Source organism: Oncorhynchus keta, chromosome 28 (assembly GCF_023373465.1).
Source record: "Oncorhynchus keta strain PuntledgeMale-10-30-2019 chromosome 28, Oket_V2, whole genome shotgun sequence".
Lineage (NCBI taxonomy): Eukaryota > Metazoa > Chordata > Actinopteri > Salmoniformes > Salmonidae > Oncorhynchus > Oncorhynchus keta.
Genome location: NC_068448.1, coordinates 37,688,979 through 37,707,584, shown reverse-complemented (window position 1 = coordinate 37,707,584; position 18,606 = coordinate 37,688,979). Strand labels below are relative to the sequence as shown.

Below are 18,606 nucleotides of genomic sequence, written 5' to 3'. Positions count from 1 at the left end.
AGAATGACATCTCCCACTCACCACCAGATCTCCAACCGTGATACCAGCTTATGATGGTTTGAGTTGTTTGTCGAAGGCTTCTCAGTGTAGGTTGTAGCCTTTTACAATGTTGATATGTTGGTTGTAGGTTGAACAAAGGTTGAGCCCTCCAAATGTCACCAGGTTATCTGTATGGCCACAGAATGACTCCCATTGCCAACCCTCATACTGAGTTATTTGTTGAAGGCTTTTCAATGTAGGTTGATATCTCATTAACGTAGCATAAATGTAGAGTATGTCGCCTATATGGAAATGAAGTCAGCGACCGGTGCAACTATATGAAGCAGAGATGAAAACAGCTAATTAAGAAGCATGACAGTATTGAATTGTGAATATCTGATGCAATCATCAGTAATTACAAGATCAGCTTATGCCATTCTACGGCAAGCAGATGGGTTCATTGTCAAAGGCAATAATCCTGAAATCCCAACTCCCCCATCATTGAAAAAAATACGATTTCAATGTCATGAAGCCTGAGTTGTACGCAAACAAATCAACCCCAAAGGAAAAACAAATGTGTTCGTCGAGCAATGCTGCTATTGAAAAATAGATCATTTTGGCATATCTGATGTAATCGCATGCCAATTCAAGAGACAGATAATAGTGACCTCAGATTATATTGCTGTATTCAATTGTAATGTAAATGAAGTAGCTACTATTTGCTATTTAGGAGAATCAGCCATGGCCACCAGGTGAAAGTATGTTCGCGCACTGAAAAAATATAATATTTTCAGCACCGTACAGTTGGAAATTCTATTAAAATATTGAAATGTAAAATCTGCAAAGAAGAGGTCCATGGCATGAAAGATAGAAAATAATAAAATGGGTGTCTCCAAAAACTGCACAACTCTAATATATACTGCAACCCAGTTACAAGTTAACACCCCTATTATAATACTGTAGCCCAGTCCCCCATCAAGGTGGGTAGTCTGGGTCTAGTCACTAAGTGTCTATTTCAAAGTAAAAGCCAATGCATAAATACAATTAGCAGGTTTTGTCACCGTGGAGGCAGAGCTGGGTAATTAGCATCTCTGAGCAGCCAACAGGACGGGACCTCTCTCCCTCTATCTCTCACTCTTTATCTCCCTCTCTAACTCACTCAACCTCTCTCTGTCTATCTCTCTCCATTTCTTGATGTCCTCTCTATCATGCCTCTCTCACAATTTCCCCCTTCTTGTGCTCTCTCTATTTCTTTCTCTCTCTCCATCCATCTCTCTATCCATCGCTCTGTCAGACCCAAGGGTGGTGGCAGGGTGGCAGGGAGCAGATGACAGTGCTGATTGGGGCACCCGGTCGCATGTCAGTGCCTTAATTGGCCACAGCACATTCATTGAAAGTGAAAAGCGGCGTCGGCCAAAAATACAACAAACGATGGGAGGCGTGGGTGAGGAATTTTGAAGGGTAGGAGCTAGAGCTGGAGCTGAGACTGGGGCTGGAGCTGGGGCTGAGGCTGAGGCTGAGGCTGAGGCTGAGGCTGGGGCTGAGGCTGGGGCTGGGGCTGGGGCTGGGGCTGAGGCTGAGGCTGAGGCTGAGGCTGGGGCTGGGGCTGAGGCTGGGGCTGGGGCTGGGGCTGGGGCTGGGGCTGAGGCTGAGGCTGAGGCTGAGGCTGAGGCTGGGGCTGAGGCTGGGGCTGGGGCTGAGGCTGGGGCTGAGGCTGAGGCTAAGGCTGGGGCTGAGGCTGGAGCTGAGGCTGGGGCTGAGGCTGGAGCTGAGGCTGAGGCTTGGGCTGAGACTGGGGCTGGGGAAGGGAGGAGGAGATAGCGATAGAGGGAGAAATGGAGGGAGGAAGGGTGCTCCGTTGGAAGTCCTTAATTGATTCAAACTAGGCGTTTGATTGACAGTGACAGGAACTGGGCAGGGACAAGCCAGGCGCAGATGACAGCGATTAACGTGTAACCAAACAAGCTGTCATTTTACCACAACATGTTTAGCTATGGGAAACACTGGCCATATGGCTCCTTTAACCCTCAGTGATCTGCAACACACTTCCTACCACACACTGTGACATGGGCCGTGGCCGGAATCTGTCTTGCCTACTACGTACTAAAACGACATACTGTGGACTAATTACTACATACTATTTAGTACGTACTCTTTAGTAAAAATGTATGCAGTAAGCAACAAATATTAACATTCTAGGCTCACGCATACCGAGAATGCCCATATGTTTTTATTATGTAAATGAGCTACCACTAAAACCATATCAGTGTGATACTGTAGTGTCGTCAATATTCATCCTTTGCCATGTTTTTTTTATATTTTGAACGTGGACATTTCTCGCCTGCACTGCTAACTGCTCTGTATGTGTGTGCCTTGGCTTAGTAGAGTGAAGCCGTGGCACAGGAGAAACCTGTCAGCGCTTCCTAACCACTCCAAAGTGTTACAAGGCCCCTCACTAACCAAAGGTTAATGCTTTCTATGGGGCTCACATCGCAGAGGAGGCGTAGCAGCAATCCGCTCTCCCTCTCCGGGTAATATGACAGCGATGGAACCGGGATAGATTCAGGAACGCCAGGAACAAGGTAAGCTTTCCCCCATTGCACCCCTCTCCACTTCTCCTTCCCCCTTTTGCTCCCTCCCACGCCTCTCGCCTCTCCACTCCGCCGCCTCCACCAAATTAAACGGCAGCCTTTAATGATTTCACCAGAGTGTGTTTTTTTTTTCCGACCAGCCCGCGAGAGCCGGTGCTGCTACCGGATGGTGGGAAGTGGGAACTCACTGAGGCGAGGGAGGAAGCGAGAGAGGGGGACGGAGGGGGGAGTTTTGTTTGCTAAAACAGCGGGGAGTTGGCCCAGTGAAGAATGTCAGGTCAAATTGTTCTTGACAGTGCTAATATTGGAACCTCATAGCCCATAATTACATGCAAATAAATGGTGAAATGGCTCTCAGCTGGAGACCGAGTGGGAGAGGGCTGCTGTTAGCACAAGCCAGCTGGTGACCACAGTGCAGAGAGAGAGCGAGACTTCAATTTCAAATCATTGAAAAAATAGGTTACTTTCCTGTCTGAAGTTTTGTATACGTTTCTTCATCAAAGAGGAGCAACGGAAAGGCTTTTCATCAATGGTGAAAAATCAGCCTACGGTACAGTAACATTGGACCAACAGCAACATGGTCTGATTGACCGGAGTGACAGTCGCACCTTTTGCTATGCTAAGGTTTATCAATAACTTACTAGCCTGGTTAAACCAGACTAAACCCTACACTCACCATCCAGGCTAATCAATCACGGCTTCCCCACCTGTCAAAGTGGTATCTGTGACCAACAGGAAGCACATGCACCCTGCTAATCTTTCACCTCTGGGTGTCTGGTGCAGGTTCACATCAGTGGCCAGACCCCCCCCCCTACAGTCCAGACTCAATGACCTTCCAACCTTTTGACCTTTGAACTTTGACCGGATGCTGAACTTTGACCGGACAGTTCCACCTTGTGAAAGGCTGAGGCCCAACGAGTCACAAAAAAGACCCACAAAGGTTATGGCACAACTCGCTGTTGGCTGGGCTCCCTGCCTGTGCCATTAAACCCCTACAACTCATCCAGAACGCCGCAGCCCGTCTGGTGTTCAACCTTCCCAAGTTCTCTCACGTCACCCCGCTCCTCCGCTCTCTCCACTGGCTTCCAGTTGAAGCTCGCATCCGCTACAAGACCATGGTGCTTGCCTACGGAGCTGTGAGGGGAACGGCACCTCAGTACCTCCAGGCTCTGATCAGGCCCTACACCCAAACAAGGGCACTGCGTTCATCCACCTCTGGCCTGCTCGCCTCCCTACCACTGAGGAAGTACAGTTCCCGCTCAGCCCAGTCAAAACTGTTCGCTGCTCTGGCCCCCAATGGTGGAACAAACTCCCTCACGACGCCAGGACAGCGGAGTCAATCACCACCTTCCGGAGACACCTGAAACCCCACCTCTTTAAGGAATACCTAGGATAGGATAAAGTAATCCTTCTCACCCCCTTAAAAGATTTAGATGCACTATTGTAAAGTGGCTGTTCCACTGGATGTCATAAGGTGAATGCACCAATTTGTAAGTCGCTCTGGATAAGAGCGTCTGCTAAATGACTTAAATGTAAATGTAAATGTAAGAACACCGATCTGTACCCATAGTGAAATTGTTTCTGATTGAAATTGAACCCTGCTACTGGTCAATTGGACAATTGAGGTAGTGTTGTTGTCCTACAGTAGCAGGAAGACTATATGGGGAAAAGGGTGATTTAGATTGAGAAAACCACTCTCCAAGGCTGTTAGTGTATGCTGTAGCCTGCCTGCATCCCTAAGATAGGGTTATGTTTCCATTCATATATTCCATTCTATTTGATAGCCATTGTGTACTTACTGTCTGTGGTTTAGATAACAGGCTGTGAAAATAGCTGTTAAAAGGAACTCAGAACCTCTATAATGAAGTCTCTTATAGAAATAATGGAAATGTACAGTATATACAATGAGTATACTTTCCTAATATGTCTATGTTGTGGAAAAGATGGTGTTCTTAAGGTTTTGTATACTCAGTGTATATACTATATATATGCCTATATGATCAGTATTTAAGATCCTGTTAATGCCAAGCCCATAGAGTGTAATAAAGAATAATAATAATATAATATATGCCATTTAGCTGACGCTTTTATCCAAAGCGACTTACAGTCATGTGTGCATACATTCTACGTATGGGTGGTCCCGGGAATCGAACCCACTACCCTGGCGTTACAAGCGCCATGCTCTACCAACTGAGCCACAGAAGGAACACAGCTACTGATCTAACAGGCCTTTGCAACTGCGTGGGTCCCAGAGTGTGCTTTTCGGTCTCCACCACTCCACTTAAATCCTCATTTTCTAGGACTTACTGAAATTCATATTGGCTGCCTCTGCAAGATAAATGTAAATCGCATTCCCTTATATTCGCTATTTATCAGGATGCAACAGCATCCTCACTTTCAGCAGGAGAAATATCTCTCACCCGCACACAAACAACCTTGCATTTAAATAGCATTTTTATTGTCCTCCCTAGCCTTTCACCTCTGAGAGGGGGAATAATGTTGCCTCTCTGGGGAGAGAGAGAGAGAGAGAGAGAGAGAGAGAGAGAGAGAGAGAGAGAGAGAGAGAGAGAGAGAGAGAGAGAGAGAGAGAGAGAGAGAGAGAGAGAGAGAGAGAGAGAGAGAGAGAGAGAGAGAGAGAGAGAGAGAGAGAGAGAGAGAGAGAGAGAGAGAGAGAGAGAGAGACAGACAGACAGACAGACAGACAGACAGACAGACAGACAGACAGACAGACAGACAGACAGACAGACAGACAGACAGACAGACAGACAGACAGACAGACAGACAGACAGACAGACAGACAGACAGACAGAGAGAGAGAGACAGAGAGAGAGAGAGAGAGAGAGAGAGAGAGAGAGAGAGAGAGAGAGGGTATAGAGGGAGAGGTATGCAAATAGAAAGAAGGAGAGGAAGACGGAGGTGATGTCAGACCTAAAGGGAGAGAGTGAGAGTGAATTGGAGAGAATGTGAAAAGAGTGAGAGAGATGTCCAATGGTCAACAGAGAAATCTAAATAAATAATATAATAGTATCTTGAGGTCAGGAATACAAAGACTAGATTTGACAAGGTCCAATAATACCAAGTACCACTTGACAACAGAAAGGCAATCAAAGTAAATGAAAGAGCAACCAAGTTAACCAGTGAGTCCTGAAAATATTAAATTTCACATGATGCATCTCACCATGTTGTAGGCCTGTCTGTATTCTCAGTAATCACAAGGACATCCTATCATTTTGATAACCATTCACCTGCCCTAACCCCTATGTCTGGTTTCTCAAATTCCAATTGTTCAGTACAGTACCGTATTATATTCTGAATTATTTTACCTCCAGACGGTTTCGGCTAGCGATAGGCCTACCTAACCACCAGGAGGCACTGCGTGAGATAACTCAAACACCTTTTAAGGGGCTTAAGGGCTATTGAGTCCATTCTTCCAATGGAGCACCACAGAGAAAGCGAAGAGGAGGAAGGAGGAGGGCTTTCCACTCATTCGAACCACTGAAACTCTACTACCTACAATTACCAGACCAGGAAGACTCATATTTTCTTATTTCCACGCTTCCAGCGCTGGGAGAAGAAGAAGAAGAAGAAGAAGAAGAAGAAGAAGAAGAAGAAGAAGAAGAAGAAGAAGAAGAAGAAGAAGAAGAAGAAGAAGAAGAAGAAGAAGAAGAAGAAGAAGAAAATAGCAAGAAGAAGAAGAAGAAAACAGCAAGAAGAAGAAAATCGCAAGAAGAAGGAAATAGCAAGAAGAAGAAGAAAATAGCAAGAAGAAGAAGAAAATAGCAAGAAGAAGAAGAAGAAGAAGAAAATAGCAAGAAGAAGAAGAAGCAAAATGAATAAATAAGTAAATGCTAAAAATGTATGCTAAAAAAAAACATTCCGCCAGTGGATATGATTTAAATTCGCCTGATTTTCTTGGCAGGTCTCATCTTTTTCTCTTCTAAAGCTTCTTACTTTTTTTTTTATTCTTGCCAAATTGAAACAGCATCTGTATTTAGGATGAGTTCTAATTAACAAGTATGTACCCTCTTCTCCCCTTCCCCCCGCTTTCCCTCTCTCTAAGTATGGAAGTGATGTAAATATATGCATTCATCCTTTTTGATATGTTGACACCGGAGCTTGCCAGCTGACACGGTGCCCAGTGAAAGAGCTTAATACCCCCAAGTTTTCATAATGTAGGAGACTAAGGAGGCACAAGTCTCTCTCTCTCTCTCTCTCTCTATATATATATATATATATATATATATATATATATATATAGAGAGAGAGAGAGAGAGAGAGAGAGAGAGAGAGAGAGAGAGAGAGAGAGAGAGAGACATAATATATATATATATATATATATATATATATATATTTTCTCTCTCATTGACATTCAGGTGCACAGTGTCTTGTCAAAAGCAAGAGGGGGCTGGGTGAGGGAGAGAGAGAGAGAGAGGAAGCCAAAAATATCTCCCCTGGTAAATGTTTTTTTTTTGGCAACTCCTGTGCAGGCTTCTTAAATATTCATCCCCTTTTTAAAAAGTGGCTGCTGTGCTAATGGAAGTGCTGTGGTGAGGGGAGAGGGAGTGAGAGAGAGAGGGAGGGAGAAAGAGAGAGAAAGAGAGAGAGAGAACAGGAGGGAGGGAAGAGGGAGAGGAGAGGGCCCCCTCCCCTTATCTCGGGCAGACAGTTGTCAGGAATCACTAGTGAGGCCTGAGTTAGCGCGCGCAGCACAGGCAGGCAGGCCTGGGGATATGGATCAAAGGGAGAGCCGGGGAGCGCTACAGTGGCTCTGATCCCCTAGTGCTGAAACCCCAGCCTTATTCGCTCACATACACACACACAAACACACACACACCCAAACACACACTCCCCGACATCAAATGCTAGCCAGAGCTCTTCCGCCATTCCAAAACACAAATCTTCCTTCACCACCACAGCAATTGAAATTAAGGAGGAAAAACCTTGACTTTTTTTCTCAGTATTTTTGTGTGTGTGCTTTTGTTGACTTTTATGATGAATTTATGGGTTTAGTTGGGGTTTGTTTGTGGGCAATTGTTTGTTTATCTGTGACGGGTCAACAAGTTGTGTGTCCTGACAGCGAGGGATTAGGGGACCAACGTTGTGCCTGTCATCTGACATTTCATATAGAAAACAGTCTGACAATGGGGTGACCGAAAATAGCCAAATAGAGTTTTTTTTTAAACGTGGTTCAATAAGATCAGCTTTATTTCATCAAGAATCCAAGGCTGTAACAGAATGACTGAGAGCCAGGCTGCATACATATCAAATGCACTTTCCCATCACAAGGCTAGCATTTTCATATTGTAATTTTCTCACTCAATAATACTTGGAATTGGCTGCATTCTACTGCTAGTTTCCTACATGAAAGTCAGTAATTCTTTCGCATTCAATTTGAAAGGGGGGAGGCACAAAACGTCTTGTGTGTGCATCAGATGCCAAAAGCAATATGCACTATCCAAATTGAATTATTGCCTGTCAGAGGGCATAGACATTATGCTATTTTCAAGCTCATCATTTGGAAACACACCCGACATTGTTATCTCATGTAAATGATTGGAAACATGACGGAGGGGTCAAGATGGTTGATCTCGCAATGAAAACGCTAATGCGGTGATATCATAAACTGCATTTAAAAAAAAAATGTATTTCTCATTCTATTCATTTCAACCCCCCCCCCCCCTTGCTCAGAATGAGGGTGCATGTTGTCATGTCATCAAAAAAAGACAAATGATTAAATTTCAAGTAAGTTTTATACAACTATTTTGTTGTTTATGGACTTTCTAGAGGTTAAATCCCAGTGCTCGTACTTGATTCAAAAGAATGCAACAAATCGTGGTGAGAAACCTGTCTTATAAGCCTTCCCTTATTACCCTGAGCTCAGACTGGACAGGCTCTTGTATAAGATGATAGGCTGTCAAACACAGACTGAGATATGGAGAGTTATGTTCAAGACATGTTCAAGACTGGGAAATCACTCCCTACCTCTGACTGGTAGGGACAAAAGGGGCTTAATGGAACTAGTCTAAGTCTTAGCCATGCCAGCCATCAGTTTTACCAGGACAAGGCTAGATATAACTACAATACAGGGTGGGGGGAGAGAGAGGGAAACTACATTTTAAACAAATAACAAACCATTTGAGGTTAGTTTAAGAGCGGTAATAGATGGCAGCCTCCTGTAACGTTCAATGGATGGCAACCTCCAGGAACATTCAATGGATGGCAGCCTCCAGTAACATTCAATGAAAAGCAGCCTCCAGTAACATTCAATGAATGGCAGCCTCCAGTAACATTCAATGAATGGCAGCCTCCAGTAACATTCAATGAATGGCAGCCTCCAGCAACATTCAATGAATGGCAGCCTCCAGCAACATTCAATGGATGGCAGCCTCCAGTAACATTCAATGATTGGCAGCCTCCAGTAACATTCAATGGATGGCAGCCTCCAGTAACATTCAATGAATGGAAGCCTCCAGTAACATTCAATGATTGGCAGCCTCCAGTAACATTCAATAAATGGCAGCCTCCAGTAACATTCAATGAATGGCAGTCTCCAGTAACATTCAATGAATGGCAGCCTCCAGAAACATTCAATGGATGGCAGTCTCCATGAACATTCAATGGATGGCAGCCTCCAGTAACATTCAATGGATGGCAGCCTCCAGTAACATTCAATGATTGGCAGCCTCTAGTAACATTCAATGATTGGCAGCCTCCAGTAACATTCAATGATTTGCAGTCTTCAAGAACATTCAATGATTGGCAGCCTCCAGGAACATTCAATGATTGGCAGCCTCCAGGAACATTCAATGATTGGCAGCCTACAGGAACATTCAATGATTGGCAGCCTCCAGGAACATTCAATGATTGGCAGCCTCCAGAAACATTCAATGATTGGCAGCCTCCAGGAACATTCAATGATTGGCAGCCTCCAGAAACATTCAATGATTGGCAGCCGCCAGGAACATTCAATGGATGGCAGCCTCCGGGAACATTCAATGGATGGCAGCCTCCAGTAACATTCAATGAATGGCAGCCTCCAGCAACATTCAATGGATGGCATCCTCCAGTAACATTCAATGAATGGCAGCCTCCAGGAACATTCAATGATTGGCAGCCTCCAGTAACATTCAATGGATGGCAGCCTCCAGTAACATTCAATGAATGGAAGCCTCCAGTAACATTCAATGATTGGTAGCCTCCAGTAACATTCAATGAATGGCAGCCTCCAGCAACATTCAATGAATGGCAGCCTCCAGCAACATTCAATGGATGGCAGCCTCCAGCAACATTCAATGAATGGCAGCCTCCAGGAACATTCAATGATTGGCAGCCTCCAGTAACATTCAATGGATGGCAGCCTCCAGTAACATTCAATGAATGGAAGCCTCCAGTAACATTCAATGATTGGCAGCCTCCAGTAACATTCAATGAATGGCAGCCTCCAGTAACATTCAATGAATGGCAGTCTCCAGTAACATTCAATGGATGGCAGCCTCCAGGAACATTCAATGGGTGGCAGTCTCCATGAACATTCAATGGATGGCAGCCTCTAGTAACATTCAATGGATGGCAGCCTCCAGTAACATTCAATGGATGGCAGCCTCCAGTAACATTCAATGAATGGCAGCCTCCAGTAACATTCAATGAATTGCAGCCTCCAGTAACATTCAATGAATGGCAGCCTCCAGCACCATTCAATGAATGGAAGCCTCCAGGAACATTCAATGATTGGCAGCCTCCGGGAACATTCAATGGATGGCAGCCTCCAGTAACATTCAATGAATGGCAGCCTCCAGCAACATTCAATGATTGGTAGCCTCCAGTAACATTCAATGAATGGCAGCCTCCAGCAACATTCAATGGATGGCAGCCTCCAGCAACATTCAATGAATGGCAGCCTCCAGGAACATTCAATGATTGGCAGCCTCCAGTAACATTCAATGGATGGCAGCCTCCAGTAACATTCAATGAATGGAAGCCTCCAGTAACATTCAATGATTGGCAGCCTCCAGTAACATTCAATGAATGGCAGCCTCCAGTAACATTCAATGAATGGCAGTCTCCAGTAACATTCAATGGATGGCAGCCTCCAGGAACATTCAATGGGTGGCAGTCTCCATGAACATTCAATGGATGGCAGCCTCTAGTAACATTCAATGGATGGCAGCCTCCAGTAACATTCAATGGATGGCGGCCTCCAGTAACATTCAATGAATGGCAGCCTCCAGTAACATTCAATGAATTGCAGCCTCCAGTAACATTCAATGAATGGCAGCCTCCAGCACCATTCAATGAATGGAAGCCTCCAGGAACATTCAATGATTGGCAGCCTCCGGGAACATTCAATGGATGGCAGCCTCCAGTAACATTCAATGAATGGCAGCCTCCAGGAACATTCAATGATTGGCAGCCTCCAGTAACATTCAATGAATGGAAGCCTCCAGTAACATTCAATGATTAGCAGCATCCAGTAACATTCAATGAATGGCAGCCTCCAGGAACATTCAATGAATGGCAGTCTCCAGTAACATTCAATGAATGGCAGCCTCCAGGAACATTCAATGGATGGCAGTCTCCATGAACATTCAATGGATGGCAGCCTCTAGTAACATTCAATGGATGGCAGCCTCTAGTAACATTCAATGATTGGCAGCCTCCAGGAACATTCAATGATTGGCAGTCTTCATGAACATTCAATGATTGGCAGCCTCCAGGAACATTCAATGATTGGCAGCCTCCAGGAACATTCAATGATTGGCAGCCTCCACGAACATTCAATGATTGGCAGCCTCCAGGAACATTCAATGATTGGCAGCCTCCAGAAACATTCAATGATTGGCAGCCTCCAGGAACATTCAATGATTGGCAGCCTCCAGGAACATTCAATGATTGGCAGCCTCCAGGAACATTCAATGATTGGCAGCCTTCAGTAACATTCAATGAATGGCAGTCTTCATGAACATTCAATGATTGGCAGCCTCCAGGAACATTCAATGATTGGCAGCCTCCAGAAACATTCATTGATTGGCAGCCTCCAGGAACATTCAATGATTGGCAGCCTCCAGGAACATTCAATGATTGGCAGCCTCCAGGAACATTCAATGATTGGCAGCCTTCAGTAACATTCATTGAATGGCAGCCTCCAGGAACATTAAATGAATGGCAGCCTCCGGTAACATTCAATGGATGGCAGCCTCCAGTAACATTCAATGAATGGCAGCCTCCAGGAACATTCAATGATTGGCAGCCTCCAGTAACATTCAATGGATGGCAGCCTCCAGTAACATTCAATGAATGGAAGCCTCCAGTAACATTCAATGATTGGCAGCCTCCAGTAACATTCAATGAATGGCAGCCTCCAGCAACATTCAATGAATGGCAGCCTCCAGCAACATTCAATGAATGGCAGCCTCCAGCAACATTCAATGGATGGCAGCCTCCAGTAACATTCAATGAATGGCAGCCTCCAGGAACATTCAATGATTGGCAGCCTCCAGTAACATTCAATGGATGGCAGCCTCCAGTAACATTCAATGAATGGAAGCCTCCAGTAACATTCAATGATTGGCAGCCTCCAGTAACATTCAATGAATGGCAGCCTCCAGTAACATTCAATGAATGGCAGTCTCCAGTAACATTCAATGAATGGCAGCCTCCAGGAACATTCAATGGATGGCAGTCTCCATGAACATTCAATGGATGGCAGCCTCTAGTAACATTCAATGGATGGCAGCCTCTAGTAACATTCAATGATTGGCAGCCTCCAGGAACATTCATTGATTGGCAGCCTCCAGAAACATTCAATGATTGGCAGCCTCCAGGAACATTCAATGATTGGCAGCCTCCAGGAACATTCAATGATTGGCAGCCTCCAGGAACATTCAATGATTGGCAGCCTTCAGTAACATTCAATGAATGGCAGTCTTCATGAACATTCAATGATTGGCAGCCTCCAGGAACATTCAATGATTGGCAGCCTCCAGAAACATTCAATGATTGGCAGCCTCCAGGAACATTCAATGATTGGCAGCCTCCAGGAACATTCAATGATTGGCAGCCTCCAGGAACATTCAATGATTGGCAGCCTTCAGTAACATTCAATGAATGGCAGTCTTCATGAACATTCAATGATTGGCAGCCTCCAGGAACATTCAATGATTGGCAGCCTCCAGAAACATTCAATGATTGGCAGCCTCCAGGAACTTTCAATGATTGGCAGCCTCCAGGAACATTCAATGGACACCAAACAAGACAACACCCACAGAGAACAAATGTGTTCAACTCTGGCACAATGCTACTACAACATATTATCTTCATATCTTCAGTTTGAACTATTTCATCTTGACTTGTAATCTGTCTGAGGTACGCAGTATGCAGATTGCTATTGTCTATAACATGTTATATCGGAATCGGGGAATGAAATAAGCAATAGAATGTGGTTGGAACAGGTTTTTCATGTTGTGCACAAAAGGGAGGGAAAAGAAGGTGCAGCTGGCTTGTGTTTACATCTACAGTACAGTACTTGGCAATTGTAAGTGCTGTTTACTGTTGTTGACAACATAAATGCACTTTATTTAAAGTGCATTTGGAATCGCTACACACTTTACATTAAAACAATAATAAAATAACATAGAAAGCAAAAAAAATGTAAACGCCAGCTACAAAGGTGAGATATTAAAAGTTATTTAAAAACCTCAATAGTATGCATTTGTACACTAACACCAACCCACCAAAAGAAAGTGGGACAGTATGGAATATGTGCAAATACCTGTATCGCTTCAAGACACAATGCTTGTCCTGGTACAAAAATTGGGGGAATAAATATTTTGTGGGGCTGATGTTAGTTGCATAAACCACAGTTGGATCAAAGTAAAGCTCTTTCCATTGCAAGCTTTGTCAAACCAATTACAACCAACAAGACACAAACTCCCTAAAACACCTTAGTCTTGTAACGAGGAAAGGAAATGAACAAACAACCACTTTGGAACAGAAATGTTCCTTTGGGAAAGAAGGAGTTGTAAAGACTGGATTGGCTGAAGAATGCTCCTCTGCTCACATCCCCAATAACACACAACAACAAACTACAACAAAAGCACGGGGGAATAAAATAATTGTATTTACACACGCACACTTTCACGTGCATTTCCATATATATTCCCGTGCTTTGGCACTGTACGGGCTAATCATACTGGGGAAAGCTGCATCTCCTCCCATATGTTCCTGCCTGCTGTAAAGGAAATATTCTCTCTGCTGTGCGCATATAGAACGCTTTATTAAAGGCATACAGAAGGATTGGAGAAATAGTAGCCCACACTGAGGACAGAGAAACATACTCCACAGAGAGAAAGAGAGAAACGGGAAAAGCATGACATTTTAGGGAGAGAGGGGGGGAGATTTAAAAGAAAGAGAAGAAGATGAGGAATTTCGATTTAGAAAAAAAAGGAGGGGGGGGGGGCAGCTTTTTCAGCATATGCTATGAGCCTTCCCTGCAGAAAAGGGGGGAGACAGGGAAGGAGAGAAGGGGAGGAGAGGATAGTATTTGTGTCTGCAGGGGCACGGCCAGGGGTTGCTTGCGCAGAGCGCAGTGTGGTGGTCTGGAGGGCTGAACTGTGATAGTCCTGCTGTCAGGGATGACATTAATTTCTCCCACAATGAGAGGTTGATGGGATTGCCACATGTCACATGGGGACCTGGGCGAATGGGTAAGAGAGAGAGAGAGAGAGAGAGAGAGAGAGAGAGAGAGAGAGAGAGAGAGACAGCGAGAGAGACAGCGAGAGAGACAGCGAGAGAGAGAGAAAGACAGCGAGAGAGAGAGAGAGAGAGCGAGAGAAGGGAGTTGAGAAGAGATAGTGCTGCTAAGTGCTGCTAAGACTGGAGAAATGTACAACTTTTTCACACACACACACACACACGCACGCACGCACGCACGCACACACACACACACACACACACACACACACACACACACACACCTTTACAAAAGCACCCATTTGGAGCAACATTAGAATGGATGGGTTGTGATTGTGAATCACTGATCCACCTGCTTTAACAACTCATTTCTCTGTTGCTGACACAACTCCCATTGTTACGGATTTCATGTCTTTTTCTGAGGTGCTGTGAATTAACATCACGTGATTGAAATGTTTCTGTCACTTCAAATGCAAATGAAACACGTCTTCTTACATTCTTAGAGTAATATTATTCGAAATTAAATTGACAAAATACTAGAGTTCAGTTATTTCCTATTAGAATCAAATTGAATTTAAAAAATCACTTTCAAATGCCTTTGCTAATACATAAACGCATACGTATGCAAAATCAAAGTAAAGGCCCCTCTTAATAGAAAAATCTCTTCTTGCCCATACAGTAGGCTCTGGAACTATAGCGTCGTAATCCCTAATGTAAAACAGGGAAGTCTTGTTATTTGATCTGTTCTACCGGCGAACAAGCAAGGGAGAGAGGGAGTCACGTTAATAATCATAAGGAAAAGCCAACCCATGTCCCTGATATTTATGCAGGTTTGCAGCGCTAAGCATTAGCCTCCCAAAGCCTCACCACTACGATTAACAATCAGAAAACGCTGAGGAACGTGCCTGTTATCCCCCAACTCTCCAGTACAAGAGAAAATCTCTTTTTTGTCACCCAAATCCTTCATTCTTTCTTCTCTTCTCCGCCGAAAAAAAAGAGTGGAAGTATTACCAGTTTTCTCAATCTGCTTTGAGATATATTTCAGGGGGGGGTGGGGGGGCGCTCTCAATAAAATATGTGTGAATGCGGGGGTAATTGCGGACAAATGTGGCATTGAATTAAATTTGAGACTCTTTAAACACCATTTCAATCTTATTTTCTGCTTGTTAGTCAGATCTTGTTGCTCAGGGTGGGCTGGACTGCCCAGTTTTGGTGAGTAATTGCATATAATTTCCTCCTCACCAGTGGTTTGCATCAACATCCGTCCTATTCTCTATTCTGTGGCCGTTAAAAATCAAGCACGATCAGAAATTCTCATTCTCAATGGTTATTGTTCAAGATGCCGTGAGAGGATAAAGTGGACAATTCCTATTTGCATGACACACGGACGCACACACATACACACGAGCACGCACAACAATGGCATTGCGGACGATCGAGGGGAAAGGAAACATTAAAGGCCTCTGACACCAATTGATTACAGCGGTGTAGCATTCCCTTATCGAGTCCGCTGTCCTCTAATAAGAGATGACCAAGAAAATAAATACTCTTATGTAAAAACCCGATGGACCGCCCACAGAAGAGGCAGAGCAGGCTAGTTAACATCGAGTTATCACTTAGAATCTGAGGAAGAACCTCTATAACATTAAAATGGTATACCTGTCTCATAGAATAATGCCTTAACGTTCAATGATGAATTCATCTCTATTTTCTGAGTGAAAAATACTTCATGCCTAGGTCATTCACCATGCAATATTCATCTATGGAAGTTTGTCTTGGGTAGCTAAGCCTTCTTTTTTTTTTTATCAGTTACAATACATTAGGACAGAGCGCTTTGACGGCGAAGTCTGTTAATTCCGAAAATGATGTCGGTAGACACAGCTCGACAATTGCGTGAAAAGACTCATTAGTTGAATGTGATTACGTCTTTTCTTTGCTAGGATATCTTCGTATTAGTTGTTTCCCTGTAGTGCCTACTGAGTCGAGCGAAGGATTTGTCGAACATGGTTGTGGGTTTCAAGTTCAAACTCTAATTCGTTTAGAATCCACGTGTGTCAAACAATCGTCCTCATTTGATTTGAGGCTCAGGGATGTGGGATGAAATTAATTGTCAAACATTATCATCCAAAATCCCCCTGTAGCAAGAGGATATTGGTATCTTCTGTACTTGACACGTTTACAGTCAAAGCCACGAGAGACCCTCTTAATCAGAGACAAGCCACTGAGCGTTACTCTTATCAAAATAGACACTGGGTTTCCGGGGTATGACAAAAACACAACTCTTCTCCTAAATGCAAGAATGCATGTTTTGGACTTATGCAACCAACAATCATAGCATTTGTCAGAGATCCTAATAAACAATAACAATAAACAGTAGGACAAGAAAATAAAAAACTATCAATCGAGATTCGCTTTCTGGCGCTGTAGCAAGGATAGTCATTTTCTTTACAGCACAATATTTACATTTGAATTGAATGGGACGTGGAAAAGTATACTCTCTTCGGAGGGTTTTCTTTATGGGTTGCAGGTACATTTCTTAGTGCGGAAGACTTGTCCTCACACACCAGCGTGACTTGGACACACACCCACACACACCCTCAGAGCAGTGGAATAACACTGCCTCACACCCTGACATGCCACCATTTGAACCCCAGCACCTACCTGTGGGGAGAGGCCATTGCTGACAGGGTTCATGTGGTTACTGGGTGCCGAGGGGCTCATGAAGGAGTCGGAGTAGCTGGAGAAGCCATGACGGTTGGACGACAGGCCGTAGGCCGAGCCGCCATCCCCGCCCGACAGCCCTCCCTGGTGCATGGTGGACGGTGGTAATGGCTGAGGGCGGTGAACCGTGCCACTAACGTCTGGGGTTTATGCAGAAGGAGGACCAGGGAGAAATCACATTTAAGGTCATGGGTGATGATCACATACACAGCACCATAGGAATGTAATATCATCTTAGCGCTACTGGGTGTTTGTAACAGGTCGAATCAAGTATGTGACTCAGATGTCATCTATGCGCCACGAGACTGTGTTAGCCCACTGACCTAAATCCTAGGCAGTAGCTCAAGGAGCTACAATAACATTCGCCTTCAGGTCTCAGACAAGGTTAAAATACATTAGCATTAGATCACACTCGCACTACGTGGCTAACCAACTTTGATAATGGTACCTCAACACTACATGTTAGGACTATGTGTTTGCAGGTGGTGGTAGAGATGTCTATACCTTGTGATAGTGTGGTTGTGGGGTAACCGGAATCTTGGAGCTGGTAGGTGGGTAGCGTGGGCATGCCGCTGCCTGGGAATCCGCCTGGCAACAGGTGATTGAATGCCGCCAGCTGATTGGCTCCCGCTTGCTTACGCCACCTGGCCCGTCGGTTGCTGAACCACACCTAGAGAGAAAGAGGATTTTCATGAATGAAAGAGAGACTGCACGGCAGGAAGGAGGAAAATAAGAAGAGAGAAAAATAGAAAACAAAGACTTAAAAGGGAGGGAGGCAGACCAAGGCAAAGAACCTGCAATTAAATGTTTAACTGTTCATTCAAACTGGTTGACCCAGTGTTATTTTGGGGGTGATAATCGCTATCGTGTCAATCAAACACATTTAAATCTTAATTAACACCATCAGTGTGAGGGCCCCACACACCATGGGCAAAATTACTGCAACAGAACCTGCTTCAATTAACAGGGGCTTGCTGATGACTAGGTTCAGATGTGCTGGTGTTGGAATACATCAAATACATACATAATGGGACAGCTGGGTTGAAAGGCTGATTCACACCGTGTGCGTCCCAAATTTTCCCTATAGGGCACTACCTTTGAACAGAAATCTATGGGCCCTGGTCAAAGTAGTGCGCTACCTTTAAACAGAGATCTATAGGCCCTGGTCAAAGTAGTGCACTACCTTTAAACAGAGATCTATGGGCTCTGGTCAAAGTAGTGCACAACCTTTGAACATAGATCTATGGACACTAAAGGGAATAGGGTACCATTTGGGACAAGGCAAAAGTAGATGAATTTGATTTGAAAATAGGTTTGGGCTTAAGGTTTTGCCGGCATTATACACTGAGTGTACAAAACATAAAGAACTTTCTTTCCATGACATAGACTGACCAGGTAAATCCAGGTGAAACCTATGATCCCTTATTGATGTCACTTGTTAAATCCACTTCAATCAGTGTAGATGAAAGGGAGGAGACAGGTTAAAGAAGGATTTTTAAGCCTTGAGACAATTAAGACATGGATTGTGTATGTGTGCCATTCAGAGGGTGTATGGGCAAGACAAAAGATTTAAGTGCCTTTGAATGGGGTATGGGAGTAGGGGCCAGGTGCACCGGTTTGTGTCAAG

At 44.4% G+C, this 18,606-nt stretch overlaps 1 protein-coding gene across 2 annotated transcripts in view; it reads right to left on the bottom strand.

Moving 5' to 3' along the window:
• LOC118361257 (paired box protein Pax-7) overlaps positions 1-18,606 on the bottom strand; it is a 67,858-nt gene that overhangs the window by 9,577 nt on the left and 39,675 nt on the right. For both annotated transcript variants that reach the window (XM_035741047.2, XM_035741048.2), the window contains exons 7-8: positions 17,484-17,649; positions 16,920-17,119 (exon numbers count right to left, since the gene is read on the bottom strand). In XM_035741047.2, coding sequence (XP_035596940.1) covers positions 16,920-17,119; positions 17,484-17,649 — 366 coding nt within the window. The remainder of the gene's footprint in view (positions 1-16,919; positions 17,120-17,483; positions 17,650-18,606) is intronic.